Genomic DNA, 18,383 nt, shown 5'->3' on the forward strand with positions numbered 1-18,383 from the left:
GGGCCTTCCAGTGGCCCTACTGACTGTTGGGCTCTGCTGTAATAACATCGGCTAAAATTATCAGGGCCCACCCCAAGAGTCTCTGAGTCGGCAAATGTGGAATGGGGTCCAAGAATCTGCATTTCTAGAAACTTCCTGGGGTTCCATATGAGAGCCATGGAGCTGCCATGACCCTCAACTGTAGACATTCCAGAGCCACCATTGGAAACAGAAACTCAGATCCTGTAGAGTGGTGAGGAGAACTCAGGGTTCGCCACAGGAATAGAAGTATTTAGAAATACTTTGGGGTGTGTGTGAGACATCAAAAGATCTCAAATGCAGCTCCTTCTCTCCCCTTCCCATACCTGTTTAGGGAATAATCAATCAATATAAGAGAATGCACTGATTCAACATTTTGACATTTGGGTCATAAGCATATACCTATGAGAGCATCATCACCATCAAGGTACATGCCCATGACTTCCAAAGTGGCCTCTTATCCATCTGGACTTTTGTTTGTTTGTGATTTTTTGGTTTTGTTTATTTCTTGGGATTTGTGGCTTAAAAATGTAGCACTAGTTATTCCTTAATATGCTTTAAGTGTGTGCTACTATGCTGTGAAGAGCAGATCTCAAAGATTTGCTGATGCTTCATAATTGAAACTTTATACCCACTGAAAACTGCTCACCACTGTCTCCTCACCCCATTGCCCAGCAGTCAACTTCTCATCTCTGTTTCTATGAGTCTGTCATTTCAGCCCGCATAAAGCCTTACATGCTGCTGAGGCTGTGTTCCCTGGGTCCTTCATATCTCTTCCAGAACACACACCCCTCAGAATTCTGACAGCACAGCCACTAACTGCAGCCCAGATCTCACTCTTCCTCTTCATCTTGTCCTCATTATCCTGGTTCCAGAATCCATCCCTTCCCATCTCGAGCTCCCATTGCATATAACAGTCCTTCCTAAAGTGACAATCTAGAAAACTTCTCTGTACCCAGACATTCTCTGTTACCATTTGAGCATCAGCATGTGGTAGATGCCATCTTGGTCTCTGTCTCAACCCTGCCCCAGTGCTCACCCCCACCGCACCCTGCTGCTTCTCCTACACACTGCTGCCAGGGAAGGAGATTATTCATTCACAGCAAAGACCCTCCGTGTTTCCTCTAATTTCACCAGCCACCTCTCCTGATTAGCCTAGCTCCTCAACAAAAGATCTATCTCTATTAACATCTATACTTTTCTCTCCCAAATAAGATGTGTCAAATGTAAACACATTACTAACTGGCTTCAATTTCTCCCCCTGCTTCTGAAACCACCATTTCTCTTTTGATTATTACTTCATGTTTGAAGGTGTTTTGCCTGCATGTATGTCTGTGTGAGGCCAGAAGATGGCATAGGGCATCCTAGAACTGGAGTTTACATACAGGTCTGAGCCACTACGTGGGTTCTAGGAATGAACACAGGTCCTCTGGAAGGACAACCCATGCTCTCTTATTCACTGAGCCACCTCTCCAATCCAAAAATCACTGTTTTCTTTTTATGATTGCTCATCTCAGAGAGAAATCATTCTCCTCTTTTCTAGGGAAGCAACATAAACTGTAGAATAAGTGTCTGACAATGTGAACTTTGGGACCACTGTGTACTCTGCATGTCTCTTGAGTGCCCCGGACTCAGCACTAGTCCAAAGCAGCATGTAGCCTCTTGGGGCTCCTGGACTGCTGAAGCACATGACAGTCTGGTCTTGTTCTGCCACTCTGTGGCTGTGCCTGAACATTACAAGTGGCCATTATTCCCTGATATGGGGAGGAGCTTTTGTTTTTTTTAAGATTAAAGCTACTTTTTTCTACACATCCACCCTTCTGATCCCTCTATACTGAAGAACAAAGGGCCAGGGTAATGGTGATAAAGCTCCAGCCTCAAGATGGCTACCCTCATGACAGGTGCCACTCTAAAACTATGACCTCAGCACTATTTATAATAAGCCACAGTTACTAGGGAGATGCTCTGATTGAGGCTGGGTTGAACAAAAGTCAAAGACAGAGTTTGAAATGATGGGGAAGATAGGATCTGAGGTCTCCTAGGACCTATTCCTTGCCCCAGTGCTTCTCTGTCCCTTTGGATTGGTCCAGGCCTCACAGGCAAGGCTCCTGTTTGCCGTTGCATTGGATAATATGCCCTAGCTGGGATTTCCACCTAGCTCTGTCAAAGACAAATTCTTGTCTTATTAAAGAAAAGTTCCCCATCTCCAAAGTATCACCCAGGTCCTCCCATCCTCCCATACTGAATGTTTCATCCTACAGCTTTCCAGCATGGCACACTAAGAGTGACAATTCAACCATGTTGCATCAAGAATATTCTTCCCTTCCTAAATGCCACCCAATTTCCCCTCTCTCTAGTGTTTGCTACAACAAGAGGCAGCACCTAACATGCCCTCTGACTTTCTCCCAGGATATTGCACTCTGTCAAGACATTTTCCTTTTCTTCTCTGAGTTTGGCCTCAACTCACAAGATTGCTGCCAAAAAAGTTTCTTGTATAGATATTCCCCACTGGTATCCTCATTTGCCTTTAGCTAATTATCTGTCATGTGACATGTCATCCTTCCAAATCAGTCACATATCTTAGAAGTTGTAGAAGTTGCCTACAAGAGAAATCACCCTTTTAGCCCATAAAGGGACTTAACTGCTTCAGGTCTCCTGGCTACATGGTTCAAGGATCCCCTTTTCTCTTTCCACACCTGTGACAAGTGTCAGGAACTCCCATCGAGGTATATCCTGCACAATCAATTTACCACTCCGATTATCTGTCTCCTTAATTGTTGCTCAAGAGAAGAAAAATACAAATAAGAGGGATAAAGACATATCCATCACCCTTACAGAAACACTTGCTTTGGAAATAATAGTTCCAGGTAGGAGGACAGTGAAAAACAGGTCCTACGAAAAGTGAGCTTTCATTGCAGTGTCTACAATGCAAGCACTTAGTGCTCTGCCATTAGCAGACATCATTACAGCTCTATAAAAACCATCTCTGGGAAATCAACCCTAAAATCTGAAATTTTCTGAAAAGAGTGAAAAGGCAGAGTTAGAGGAATCTCTATAAAAAGAAAAATCTTTTAATTTAATGTGTTACGATCACTCTGGTCACGTCACCCTCCAATCTCGTGAACCCCACGTGGGGTAACACAATGATGAGATGGGATGCCAACATTTTTGTAAATGCTGTCACTTTCATTTTTCTGATCGGAAGTCCAGGGCTCAGAAAAAAACATAAATAAAATTAAGAAAAACCAAGTAATGCAATAATAATGTTAGGGAAAGGAGGTCCCTACCTATTCTTATCTAAGATACAACTATTTCTCAACTTGAAGCATAGAAGGTTTCAGAACATCTCTACCCCCCCCCCCCGTGTTCTGGCTCCAGCACCCCCTTCCCTGGCTTTACTCGTACTCATTCATTCCAGGGCATCCGCAAACTTGCTGTGGAATTTACTGAGGGATTTAATGATCACATGTCCATGGAAGCCTTTGAGAAGTCTTTTTTTTTTTTTTTTTTTTTTTATATTTTTTCCCATTTTACAGATTTTTCATATACATTCTCTCATGTAACCTCACAACAACCCTGTGAGGCAGGCAGCAAATGTTTTCATGGTACAGGTGAGGAAAGTGAATCTCCAAGCCATTAACTGACCTGCCCAGGGTTCTACAGTTAGCAACAAATCTGTATGTCAGTCTTTGGCCTAAAATTCAACACACAGCCTCCTTTTTATTCACCCCACCTACATCACAGGGATAATAAAGTGAGTGTAAGGCTCAAAGCATAGCTTTGAGGGGAAAGAAATCCCTATATAATTACATACTGTAATCATCTGTGACTTAATTGCTCATCCCTTTTGCCATCCCAGCTTGTGCATGAACTCAGAATTTCATATTATCTCTCGTCTGTGCTCAACTAGGGAAGGAAGGAAGAGGTGGTAAGAGTGTGATCCTTTGGAAGCTATGTAAATGATAAACAAGGTGACTGCAGCATTAAGCAAACTGAAAACAACACCAGCAACCAGAATGCACTAAAGCACACACATAGCAAGGCAGCATTATTTTCTTAATTTTTATTAATTACAGTTTATTCACTTTGTATCCCCCCTGTAGCTCCTTCCCTCCACTCCTCCCTGCCCTTCTCCACCCATCTCCCTCCCCAAGTCCACTGATGGGGGAGGTCCTCCTCCCCTTCCTTCTGATCCTAGTCTATCAGGTCTCATAAGGAGTGGCTGCATTGTCTTCCTCTGTGGCCTGGTAAGGCTGCTCCCCCCTCAGGGGGAGGTAATTGAAGAGCCAGCCACTGGGTTCATGTCAGAGACAGTCCCTGTTCCAATTACTATGGAACCCACTTGGACCCTGAACTGCCATGAGCTACATCTGTGCAGGGGTTCTAGGTTATCTCCATGAATGTTCCTTGGTTGGAGTATCAGTCTCAGAAAAGACCCCTGTGGCAAGGCAGCATTATTAGATGGGCATGATTGCATAGAAAGAAAACATGGTATCAGAGTTTATACTGGCACATACAATGGTATCTAAGGCAAAATGGTGGCAAAGAAGAGTTAATTGTTCTACATTATATAAAGGAGCAGAAGATGGATAGAAACCCATGAAAAAGCATCATACATCACAGATATGTCCAGCTGTCTACAGGAAATATGTGCTATAAAGAATGAGTATGCCTGCTCTGCTCAAGTCCTAAACTAAGGACTAGCTCCATGCTAAATTTCCTAACTAAAATACAACCAGCACCAAATGAAATTCTTTTAAGGTGAAAAGTTATGTGGCTCTTTAGCTTTTCTCTGAGAACTACTTTGGATTCTCCTTCTTTAAGAAAGTTATATTGAGTTTTTATTGCTGATTCTATGTGTATGTGTTTATAACATTAAAGTGTGATGAGTGAATTTAACATATTAAAACTTTGTAGCATCTTTTCAGGAAAGATTCTAGCTATACAAGCTATTCAAGTGATACGAAACCACTTTCGGCGTCTTTTCAACTGAGAAGAATCGTATTCAGCACGCTTCTTCTCCTGAGGTGGCTCCTACTGTGTAAGATTTGCTTTCAGTTTTTATTTTCTTCTACAGAAGCTTCATGTTTCTCTTTCATTTCTGCCAATTTTAGGGGAAGCATCTCTATTTCTGTGTTTCCTGGGGCAGCAACTGATGCTTTCAAAAAGCATTTGAAAGCAAGTGATGCTTTCAAAAAGCCAGAGCACTGGTGGACTTCTCCTGTTCTTCCTCCAAGGCTACCAACACTTTTGTCAGCATGTTCAGTACCCCAACTTCTCCAAGTACCTCCGGAATTGCCCAGCGACTTTGTAATGGACTTTAGTGACAGCCACTGTGGTGTAGCTGGAGCCAGACCACAGGCCTTTGAGAAGCTTTTGATGGCTACTTTCATACCAAGATCAAGTTCTGGATAAACTTGGTGGGAAACAGCATCCTGACTACAGCCTTAGGATTATTCCTGAACCTAAAGAAAATGATCAATCCATTTGATCTGCAAGCTGTCACTAAGACAGCGGTGTAAGGGCACAAATCCGCAGCAGGGTGCCATGATGCTTTATATGTGGATAGGCCTAGTGACTAGAGGCTTCCTCCCACCACAACTTCTCCCTTCCTGCAGTGGACTACGAGGATACTCATCTCAAACTGTACTGTGAACAACAATCAACTAGAGATTAGTTATAATGTAGGCCTTGGTTCAGGAGGTGTGAAGTGGGATCCCGGAGGCTCTACATCCCTCAAAAAGCAAAGGTGAGACTTATCCTACTGCTCTGGAGGCACGGCTTCAAAGAGCAAAGCCATAGAGCACGGCCTGCAGACCACAGTTCCGAGTGCTGAAAGCCCCATGGTCAGAAGGAGCCCACATGTGATGTTAACCAGCAAGAGACATATCCTACATTACTGTTTGAATAACAACTAGTGGAATCATAGAGGTGAACCACATGAATAAAGGCCTCTAGCAAACATGTTCTCGGGGAGCCCAGGAAGGGTGAAGCAAGATTTACTCACGGGAGAAGCGGGCAAGTGGTCTCGCATTCTTATCTCCTGCTTCATTTGCAACTAGGGGAAAAAACAGAGGACACAGTTGAGAACAAGCAGTAGCAGTCTTTAACATTACCCAGCTACAAACCTCCAACCTACAACAGCAACTTGACTGAAAGGTATGGTGATACAAAAGGAGTACAAGTGTTATAGGAATAACAACCAGTCATAAGGCCTACTCCATGAGATATAATCCATACCTGACACTAGTAATGATGCCAAGAACTGAACACTAGATAGGTCATGGGTCCTAGGGGGATACCTACCAGTAGTATTCTACTAAATGAACAGAGAAATTAAATGACTCTTAATGACATATGTTATAACCATATATCAACTTACCACTCAAAGCTCATCTGAGAAGCTTGGTCTTGCAGTAAATGTTCACTAACAAAGAGACCCACAACAAGACAATATGCACACAGTGAGAGACCTTGGAGCACTCAGCCCTAAATGGGATGCCTTCATCAAACCCCATCCCTCGAGGGATCTATGTGGAAGCAGAGACAGAAAGATGGTAAGAGGTGGTGGATAACTGCAAGAAAAAAAGCATCTTTCAGACGTAACAGTGCTACTGCACACATGAACACACAGAGACTATGACAGCATGCACAAGACCTGCAAATTCCAGACAGGCAAATGCCCAGCCAATAGAAGGAAAAGTAGACACAAGGTCCCACCCCTAACCAAGAAACTATTTACATGTGGTGCCTGTCAGGAGAAAAATCATATTCTTCTATAATGAAGAATACTGGATATATCAGTCCTACTCCAGGGCAGGCCTCCTGAGTAGATAACGGAAACAAAACAAGCTCCGGGGGTTGTGTATGCTTCTTTGGTTGGTTGGATGGTTGGTTGGTTGGTTGGTTGGTTGGTTGGTTGGTTGGTTGGTTGGTTGGTTGGTTTGGTTTGATTTTTTTCTTTGTCCCTTTAGGTTTTGTTTTGTTTTGGTGTGTGTGTGTGTGTGTGTGTGTGTGTGTGTGTGTGTGTGTGTGACAGAGAGAGAGAGAAAGAGAGAACATGAAGTTAGTTTTAGAGAGTTGGGAAGGACTTTGGAGAAACAAATATGATCAAAATATAATGTACAAAAATTAGTCATTTTTAAAATGTAATTTTAAAAAAGAACAAGGCACAAATGCTACAGAGTATGCCGGTATTATTACTGACTGAGTCATAAGTGGGAAAAAACAACCTTCTTTTTCTGAGTTTTTAAGGCTTCATCAACACCTAAATTAGGATAAATGTGTCAGCCACCTTCATCAAAATATCTGAATAAAGCTGGCAAGAACTAGTACAACTTCAGCCTACCAGGTTTGGAGAGGTTAACTGGATTACATCTAACAGATTCCACACAACTGGCCATCCTGCACCTCAAGCTTCCTTTAAAGTGCTGACCTCCAACACGTTAATCCTTGCCGAGCCGCTAATACAGAGCATGTTCTCAGACCCAAGGAAGCAAATCCAAGATAGGCCCCTCATAAGACCATGTTAAGCCTGACATTAAATTCAGATGTTAACAAATAGGAGAGTCCACAAAAGGAGGCTTAGAGAAGCCATTCAGAAAATGTCTCTAGAAAATCCGGGACAGGAAGTTCCAAGGGTGGCTTTACCTTCTCCACCCCCTCTCCATAGTTTGTAACCAAGTGCATGAGAATACACAGTCACTAAGTCTACAATTTATATCCCTATCACTCCAGACCAAACTATGGTATCTACTGAACTGTAAATGCAGGAGTTTCACTGGCCTTCTTGCTTTATTTTTAAAGTGTGTGTGCACGCACGTGTTACACTGTGTGAGTACGTACACGCAAGTATCTATGTGTGAAGGAGGCATCACACATGCCACAGTGCCCGTGTGAGGACAGAGGACGTTCCTCTCCCTCCACCTTGTTTGAGGAAGGACTCTGCTGTTTTCCCACTGTATAGGCCAAGAGAGCTGGCCCCCGAGCTCCTGGGACTCTTCTGTGTCTTCTCTCCTCATAGGTGCACTGGGATCACTGAGGCTCCTGTGTTCTAGCTTTTCTGTGGGTTCTAGGGACTCAGTCTCAAGCGCTCATGCATGGTTGCACTGCAGGTACAGACTGAGCCATCTTCCAGCCATCGCTGAATTTAAATACCCTTTTTATTCCCATTAAGATTGATATGTGTTGTTTCGTATATCCACGAAAGACAGACATAAATATTTGTAATCTGCTTGAATGGAAAACAGCCCAACTAACAAGAAAATCCTGTTCTTCTAGATTAGAAAAAAAAAAAAAAAAAACACAACACCAATAGCAGGCAGAAGAGATTACTAATGGAATCATTGCTGCATATGAACTTGACATAGCAGGACATAACTTACAGCGTTATTCTGCAAGTGGTGAAAGGAGTCACATATTTCTCATAGGTACACAATTTAAAGTTCACAGCATTTGTCCATTCAGCCTCACCCTCTGCGTTTCTGGCTTTGGAGTCAGCCCGTGGTGTTTCCACTTTTGCAGCATTATACAAAATGACCAGCAGGGGGTGGTGCTATCCCACAAATATCACAGATTTCCAGGATCGGAACTGAACAACATCCACACCAAGGACATTTTAACAGAAAGAGTCTCACCTCGAAGAGGGCATTCTATATTTCTTTTGTCTTCTAATGTTTCTGTTAAAGCCACTATTGAGCATAGTTTGCACTCCCTCCAGGCAAAGCAGGCCTGCGGCAGGGCAGGGCAGGGCAGGGCAGGGCAGGGCAGGGCAGGGCAGGGCAGCAGCCTAACAGCTGGAGGCCTCCGGCCACACTTCAGCCCCTCACATGAATCTGATTGGCGCTAGACATAAAGAGCATTGGTTTGATAAGCGCTTGGAAAACTTAGCCAATTCTCTAGAGCTTTCTAGAAGAAAATTCATGTTGTATCAAGAAGAGGGGCTGGGGGGAGAAGAAAGGAGGAGTTGGCTAGTTTTCTAGTTATGTGCTTCTCCAGCTCTTGAGTTCAAAGTGTTTCCTCTTTAGATTCTAAAAAGATAGGACAAAGTTTTTCACCACCACCACCCCCTACCCAAAACAAACAAACAAACAAACCATCAGAAACTTATGGGATACGTAACAAAGATTGCTGGAAGAGCAATCTTTGAGCTGCATGAGCAGCATGAGCTCACCCTAACTGCTGGCCTTAGGAAGGCGCATTCTCTCAGGGCTGCTATTTCAGACCAGGTCTTGGGACTTGGTTCCTAGCTACCCTAGCCAAGGATAGGGATTGCTGACCCAGATCCAAATTATACTGAGAGAGGCAGGCATCAAAATCTAGGTCATCAAGTTACCAAGAGAGTAGCTTCTACCCAAAAATGCGACAGCCCAGAATGACTGTCCTCCATGCAGTGCAGATACCATGCTCCCCTGCTGAATGGTTTCTAGTGAGAGCCTACAATATATGATTCAACTCACTTAGCCTGGAGTCAGGGCCCTGGCACTCACTTCATCTTCCACTGCAGTGTTCCTCAGATTTCTGTCACTATAACAACTGCCTGAGGTGATTCATTTACAAGCCCACAATCCAGTGGGCCCATTGCTTTAGGGCCTCTATTGACAAGTGGTATTGGCATGAGATCTTGGTAAAGCACAGTTAAGTCACCTCATTACCAAGAAGGATGTGGAAGGAGCCTGGAACCCACACTCCTTCAAGAGCATGCCTCCAAAGACTGAAGGCTGGCCAATAGGCTCCACCTTAAAGGTCTCACCCTCCCCAGGAGTGCCACCCTAAGCACAAAGCCTGAGGCACATTGGTGTTTGCAGTGCATGTCCAAACGATCATGGTCATAATTCCTACAGCATCTGTCGATTTTACACGCTTCACGTGCTCTCTCCAAGAGGCCCCTCCTAAGTCTTCCGCAGACTGACCCCTACTCATCAGCTTGAGGTGTAGCTTTGTACATCCCATAAATGTCTGCCTGTGTTTCACTTCATTTCCCTTCCAGACCCAGTGATCCAACTTCAGCAGACATTAGAACTGCCTTCAGGTTTGTTGAAATGAAGATTTATAAAAACAGTGAGAATGAAGTGTATCTAAGAAACTGTATTTCTGAGAAATTCCCAGCTGGCATTGTTGCTGCAGGTCAAGGATCAATTTTCCAGAACATCTGGCACAAGTTGTAACCTGCCCCACCCAATGGAAGAACTTTAGCTTTTAATTTTAGTATTTCCATTCTGTTGATCAATGACTGCTGCTCTGAATAATACGTTCAGTCAATGTTTCTGGAGGGAAACTAGACTGGATATATAAAATGACACAGACATCTAGATCAGTCGCCTCAGGCTGGCTTCCAGACAGTCTATACGATGTCTGGTCCCTTTGGATCCACATGCTTGTTTTCAACGATTAGTTGTCCAGAACTGATAAAAAGTTATGAGATTTCAAATATAAGTACAAGCTACTGGCTTCTTTAGGAATAGAAGATCCCAGACCCACCAGCCAGAACTGGACCCATCACCCCAATAATGGACAGCTCCTTTCTCAGATGCAGCGCTTTTCTTGCTGTTACTGCAATTTTCATGTAGCCCTCATGGTCCAGAGATTAGTGTGAACAGAGCCTTTTCAAGGGCTTAGAGAATAGAACAACAGTGCAACAGAGAAAAGTACTATAAAGAGTGATCATACCCAGCGTGGCTAAGCCCTTCAATTTCAAGACCATACACTTTTAGATAGGTTTCATAGCCCATTGTCTGCTGGCTTGGACACAGCCAACCTCCTCGACAAGCAGAAGAACGTTCATGCATTATTTATTTTGTATTACACACACACATAATATACATACATACCACACAAATACACACATAAACACACACATACCACATAAACACACACCATATATACATATACACACCACACACATACACACACATCACACACACACAAACCACACACATAACACACACAACACACACACATACAGAAACAACACACAGAATGCATACAGACATAACACACACACAATACATACCACATACATACACACATATTCACACACATACCACATATATACCCACACATGCACACACACATCACACACAGAGAGTATACATACCACACATACACACAAAATGCACACACATATACACATATATACTACACATACACACAACACACACATAATACACACAGCACACACACTCATATATACAACCACACACACACACACCACATACTAAGCTTTAATAGTAATTCCATCTAGCAGGTTAATTAGAGCTTGAATTTGGTGACATATATATATATATATAGATGACTGTAGGCGTATGGAAACGTACCCATGCTATATACTGTTAATGCGGAGCACACGGATTCTAGTTACATGTGTATGTGATGTTTTCTGTCAGTGTCAAGGTGCCTGATAGCATGCATGTGTGTACAAGTACGGAGAGACAAACATAAAATATATTCTGCCACATGTAGGAATAATTGTTTTTCTTTGTGGCATATTTGAGAAAATTTGTTACCTTTTTATGTTTCTGAATAAAGGCAATAATTTAGATTTGTTACCCTTTTTATACTTCTGCATTAGGGCAATAATTTAGGGTAAGCATGTTTCATGTTTATAATCAGTAAAAGTATTTTAACAAAGGGCTAGAGAAGAGTTGTCTGTTGCTTTGCATACTATGATTGTGTACACACACGTATGTACATATATAAACTGTGTTGTAGATCTGGATCTAAGACCAGCCTCTGATCATATATAATACTTGTCACCTACAATCTAAGACTCAAGAAATATGGATCTACTCTCCTCACCAAAGTTGCCCCATACACTCAACATTAGTGAAGTTCACCCTGGTAGAATATTAGAATCACTTGGGGAACATTGCCAATTCCTTGTGCCCAGACAACATCTTAGATCAGTGCTTTGGGGAGAAGACCCATCACTATTTACATGGTTGTTAAAGTAAAATTCACAAAGCATGTGTCTCAGAGTCTTCAAAACTAGTGCCCCATTCTGTTCTTCTAAAGATGCTATTGTGCATGAAGATAACTTAGACCCTCTGCACAGAAGTAGCCTAAGGTAGCTCAGTATCAAAGAGGGTTCCCCAATAATAGGACCAGGGACCATCTCTGACATGAACTCATGAGCTGGCTCTTTGATCACCTCCACCTGAGGGGGGAGCAGCCTTACCAGTCTACAGAGGAAGACAAAGAAGCCACTCCTGATGAGACCTGATAGACTATGGTCAGATGGAAGGGGAGGAGGACCTCCCCTATCATTGGACTCGGGGAGAGGCATAGGAGAAGAAAAGGGAGGGAGAGTAGGATTGGGAGGGGATGGGTAAGGGGCTACAGCTGGAATACAAAGGGAATAAACTGTATCTAAAAAAATTAAATTAAAAAAATTTTAAAGATGCTATTGTTCTGATGCTGTATCATGAGCCAAAATATGCCTCTTCGGCTGCGAAGGCCGCAGATGTGATTGTGAGAATTAACTGGCATATTCTCATCTGAGTGTCTTCTCATAGTGTAGCACTCTAGAAAAGAGGATCTGGCTCACAATGCTGCCAAATCATTGTGCACATCACGTGTCCTGGGCATTGCCTGGGCGCCGGACCACAGAACTTAGCTCTTGGAGGGATGCAACAGCCTTGACAGACAGGCCATTTGGGTAGGTCTCTCCATCTATGTCTGTACAAGTATAGTCAGTAGGAACTTGATAACCACACTGATCTTGGTCGAATCTCAGATCCACTGGAGCAGAGCCCCCACCAAACAGAGACAGGACTTCAGGTTTTAAACAAGTACACTAAAAGGCAATTGTGTATACTAATATCTCAGAAGTACCATTCTAAAATGACATTCACCTTCATCTTTGGTGTGTTTGCAATGTGCCTCTCCTAAAATAAATAAATCAATAAAATTGCTGATACACACATTTCAAAACAAGGACTCTGCATGGAGACCAAGGTTAGTGAGATGGTGGGAAAATGACCTCAAAGACATAAGTATCCCAACTCCAAACACCGGATGGAACTTTACTGTCTCAGACAAGCCACAAACAATCCAGGCCATTTGGAAGGACAGCAGAGAGTACAAGAAAAGCTTGAGAACACCTAATAGTTGTGGCAGTAAACCAGGCAGGTGCACACTGCTTTGTAACCAAAACTGGAACAAAAAACACTGCAACCCTTGTTTTGAAAGCCCTGACACCTGGGTAAGCGTAAACGCAGCTGAGATACTGGCTACAGGGGCAAATACACAGTGAGTAGCATCCTCTGGTAGAGCCTGGCTTCCTGTAGGAGCATCTACCCAGGCCTGCTGTTTGCCTCGACCTCTGGTTCAGGCCTGGGGAACTCCTTTGGGAAGCCTCATAGGGGAACTATCAGAAACAGTGGATCTCCCATAGAAGAGAGGTTGGAATGAATGTCCAGGTACCTTCCCTAAGTCCCGATAAAAAGAAGCCCAGAACTGCCCATGAGTCTCCACTTCCATTTGCAAAGACCCAAACAGCATCAGGAAAACTGGATGGCATGCTGGGAGAAACCCCTTCAAGATGACTGCTAACTCCCTGGCTTAGATGGTGCTTGCTAAGTACAGGCTCCCAGGACAGCCTCCTTTCCCTGCCCCTCTCACCTTTCTCTCTTTATTCCCTCCTGAAACACTGATTACCCACAGTGCTTATTGTGTATCATGTCTTACTGTCTTTCTCCTTCCATTTTAACCCAAGACCCACATGAGCATAGAGTCTCTGTTGAATATGAAAAAAACAAACCTATTTTACTCAGTGCCTAAGGCCTGTGAACAGTATTTATTTAATGGTCAGTGGTCAGACTCCCACATGCAGAGTGTGTCTGAAGCCAAGGATATGTGGAAAAGCACAAGCAGCCAGAACTTTTCAAAGACATTAATATCCTTGAACACCCATAAGCGCTCTAAGGATCCATTTATGATTGACAAACTCTAGATAAATGTGCACACCCCTGATCTTGGTCCCTGCCTTCACATTAAATAGGACTGCCATTCCTCAGAAAGGATGGGTAGCTTTTCCAAGACCATGCAGTTGGGCAGCACAACCTCCATCCAAATTTGTCTAGAGTAAAAAAAAAAAAAAATTTTCATGTCTTGTCATGTAGCCTCTATGCCATCAAGAAAAAAAGATAGAGCTTTGATCTGGTAGCACTAGTCTGTAAATCTAACAGCTGGGGAGGTTGAGTCAAAAGGATCATCACAAGTTCAAGGCCAGCCAGGCCTACAAAGTAAGGTCAAGGTCAGACTGGAAAACTTAATGACACTCTGTCCTTGTTCTCAAAATAATTTTTTAATTGGGGGACAAGATCTTGAAAGCTCAGTGGTGGAGCACTTGCCTAACATGTACAAAGTCTTAGGTTCACTCTCTGATACCAACAACACAAAGGAGGAAGAGATAAACCAGAACCCTAGAGAAGCTGCCCTTAGAGAAGAGGCAGGCTGCAGACTGACCCTCTTCTCTCTTGTCCCTAGTCCCAGTGAAAGGCAAGTAAGAAGCATACAGAAGAGTCAGAAAGGTCACCTACCTGCCTGGCACCTGATACCTGGAAAATGCTCAGGAGACTATCAGGAGGAACACCATCTGTCCTGAGATGAACATGGTGACCAGAACTCATTCCAACAGAACTTTGAACGAGAAGCCCCTACAAAGGAGGAGCATCAGCATAGCATTGGTTCAAGAGCTGCAGCTACTAGATGTCTCCAGAATACTCGAGTAAGCCTTTCACAGCAGAAAATAACAAGGGAGAGAAGCAAGAATCAGATGCATCTCCCATTGACTCCGTAGAGCTTGCCAAAGGTAGTCCATTCCCTGTCAAGGTGGAGAAAGTGGCATAGCGAGAGATCATGTGTTGTCTGAAACCAGACCAAGCAAAGATGAGGGTCAGATATAACACACACCCACGTCTCCTGCTCCAGCTCCAGCCTAGTATTCTTGGAGAAGGGAATGCACCCATCCCTCTTAGACACACCACCACCATTTTTCATATACAAATGGAAAGTTTGATTTGCCTCCTTCTGCCCCACTCAGTTTAAACACTGATGCTTGACAAACCTGAGGTCTGTTCACTCTGATGAATACAGCTGAACCTAGTGCTGAGTAAAGACTTCTGATGCACAGACAGAGCTTGGTGAGGCATGTCTATGACACTCTCCAAAGCCTGCCATTGCTGGGGTGTGGAAGGTGACAGGGTAAGAGATGTTGGGTAAGTAGAAAAAAAAATCCCTGCCAGGTTAGACTTAACAGAAAAGAATATGACCGTAAGTGGATAATTAACAAAGATTGGTGTAGGCATTACTTTTTAATTTATTTTATTTTATTTTTATTAGTTACATTTTGTTAACTCTGTATCCCGGCTGTATCCTGCTCCCTCATTCCCTCCCCAATCCCACCCTCCCTCCCTCATCTCCTCCCTGCCCCTTTCCAAGTCCACTGATTGGGGAGGACCTCCTCCCCTTTCATCTAGGCATTACTTTTTAAAACTACCTTATTTTGGTTTCTTCTGCCTTTTTCTCCCTTCTCCATCTCAATTCCTTCCAACACCCCAACATCGGGTAGGAGAGAAAGGTTAATGGGTAGAGGGCCCGTGGTTATCTTAAACTACTTCCTTCTGTTTAGGGTCATTGGGTTCCTTGGGACAAGTCCAATCTTTGTTTCAGGCTATCTCCAACTTCTTCTTCTTGCCCAATTGCATCAACAGCAACTAGGAGCAGCAGAGAGGAGCACCAGCAATCTTCTTTCTCAGAACCCTTTCAACACTCTCTGGGCTCTGGCATTTATTCCCTCTCCAGAGTCCTCGGATTTAAACTATCTACAGCTGGCAAAAAGCCCCTCTCAGAGCCAAGACAAAGCAAATAGTTTGCTGCTGTGGACAGACTGAATCAGTTCCATATCCCACACCTGGGTCTAAAACAAAAACATGTTTACATATCATAAACCAAAATGTCCATGACATTTCCCTCCTTTCTGATTAAAAAAAAAAAAAAAGAATGGCTCAAGAGGCTCAACAGCAAAAAGTATGAGCCGTTCCAGAGAAGAACAGCCAAGAGTTATCAGGTTATCCAAAAAGTGTTTGATTAGTTGATCATCTCATTTAAGAAAGCAACAGCAAGTCTCATTCATATTAAAAGAAAAGCCAATTTTTAAACAGAAAGGAAAAAATGTTGTGGAAGCTTTGGTGTTGAGGGACTCCAAAAATAAAGACGGCTGCTGAAGCTTCCCCCGTTGCTGTTCCTGATAGCTGTTGCAGTTTGACAAGAAGTTGGAGAGTCCATGAAACAGAGCTTGGTCTTGCCCCAAGGAACTCAATGACCCGAGCTAACAAGAGGTAGCCAGAGAGAACTCTAATCCCTCTCCCCACTAACCTCCTTTTTCTCCTACCCAGTGTCGGGGTGTTGGAAGAAATTGGGGTGGAGAAAGGAGTAAGAAACATAAATAAAATAGAGTAAAATAGCACATTAACAGATTGGCTTTTATAAAGTATATCTTCATGGTGGTTTAAAGTAGGAGATGCTATATAATGTAACTATGGACCAATTTACACAGTTTGTTACCTTGTTTTTTTGTGTTTTTTTTTTTCTCTACAAAACCTTCTGCACTTGTTGCTATTATTTCCCTGCCTTTCAGATGTAGAAACTGAGTCTTTGAGATCAAGACTACCTAGCAATGCATGTCTGAAAAATGAATTCAGTATCTTCTGCCAGAGCCATGAGCCCCCAAGTCCATTGGTGTTTGGTGGACCTCACTGACACACAGTCCGGGCTGACCGGAACACCATGTCTACTCTACCTCAAGCTGTAGTCATGGCAGGTGAGGCTCCAGTGTTTGCCTGCTCCCTACAGAAACAGAGCCTAGGCAGTCCACTCCAGCCTCTGCCCAGAGACATCACTGTTCTCCATGCCATTCCTCCCCACTGCTGCATCCGGAAGTTCTAGGCATTGCCTCATTGTATCTTTCGGGCCAGTCTAGTTATCAAGCCACCAATGAATCAGCCTCGTGTACAGAAGACCAATCTGTAGTGGTGACTCACTAGACTCCTCACTTGAGAGTGGCCAAGATGGTGTGCTTTCTAGGCTCTTCTCTCTGAGAACAGTGGCAAAGCCTTTCAGAAGATAGGACTGTTTTCCTGTTTGCTCAGCCTGGGTTGAATGAGACATGGGCAGGGAAAAAAAATCAAAGAAGCCCTCGACAACCTGAGAAGACAACTCGAGACGTTACCTTTGTCACTTATTTGAGAAAACCTGAGTCATATGAAAAGAACTGTGCAAACTCTTTCTACCCTGGTCTGGATTTCAGGTCTGCCTGTTCTTCTATGTCCTACCATATCCCATAAACCATTTTGTTTGTCTTGCTCTATGTTCCAATCCCTTATAGAACAAGGTGCAATGTTAACAAGAAGTGAAATCTGACTTAGTTTGACCACTTCATTGCTCCCTTCCCTGGCTACTCTTTCTAAGTTGTTTCATGTGGACACTCACGGCGCCGATACTCAGATCCAGAAATCAGTTACCCTCTGTTTCGTCTTCGTAAATCCATTCCACCTGAATTGTGCTAGATGTAAGTGTGAACACATCCTCAAACACATCTGAGACCCAAAACCTGAGCCTCCTGTACTGTCCTGCAAGTTGCTGACGTATGAAATGTTTAGTATCTCTGTGTAAAATGCCTGACCACACTACCAGAACCTGACCTCAGGGAACCTAGGACCTCACTGGCAAAACCTCTTATGAACACTCTTATTATCAATGTTATCCAAATGGTCAAGTGCTAAGGGTCTCTGTGGCCTGCAGTGAGTAGTGCTATGAGGCTTCCAGGAAGACTGGAATGCATCAGATTTAAAGAAGTGGGGAGGAAGATGGAGTCTGTCAGGAGAGATAAAGTCTTGGAGAGAAAGTAGGAGGAGGAGCACCAATTATATTGTAAATCACTCCTTTCACAGGCCAGAAGAGCTTTTCACTGGGCGACCAGGGAAAGTAAGACCACCTCGTGCTCAAATTCACTTGCTGAAAACTAATCTCAGCACAACAGTGATTGGGGTGGAGAATGATAAAAGGTGGCAGCATCTAGGGTCAGGACCCTTATAACTGATGTAATTACCTAAAAGTTGTCAGGAAATAATTTGTGCTTGCTGGCCCTTCATTAGTCTTAAAAGGGTCTCACCAAATGCTGAGCTCTTTAGCTTCTAGCCTTCAGAATCGGGACCCAAGTAAATATTTTTTTCATTGTAAATTATATCAGTCCACAGTATTTTGTGATGGCAGCAGAAAATGAGCCAGTGGAAAGGAGGGTATAAAGATTTCTCTTCCCGCTAAGGTCTTTGTTCCTCTTCCTGCATGCAGTGTATGCTGGCTGT

At 43.4% G+C, this 18,383-nt stretch overlaps 1 protein-coding gene across 1 annotated transcript in view; it reads right to left on the minus strand.

The window, feature by feature from the left end:
- Pde1c (phosphodiesterase 1C) overlaps nucleotides 1-18,383 on the minus strand; it is a 547,140-nt gene that overhangs the window by 362,873 nt on the left and 165,884 nt on the right. The window contains exon 3 of the mRNA XM_055611822.1: nucleotides 6,026-6,076. Within this exon, the coding sequence (XP_055467797.1) occupies nucleotides 6,026-6,076 (51 nt within the window). The remainder of the gene's footprint in view (nucleotides 1-6,025; nucleotides 6,077-18,383) is intronic.

This window comes from Psammomys obesus, unplaced genomic scaffold, assembly GCF_907164565.1.
Source record: "Psammomys obesus unplaced genomic scaffold, mPsaObe1.curated_primary_1811, whole genome shotgun sequence".
NCBI classification, from domain to species: Eukaryota; Metazoa; Chordata; class Mammalia; order Rodentia; family Muridae; genus Psammomys; species Psammomys obesus.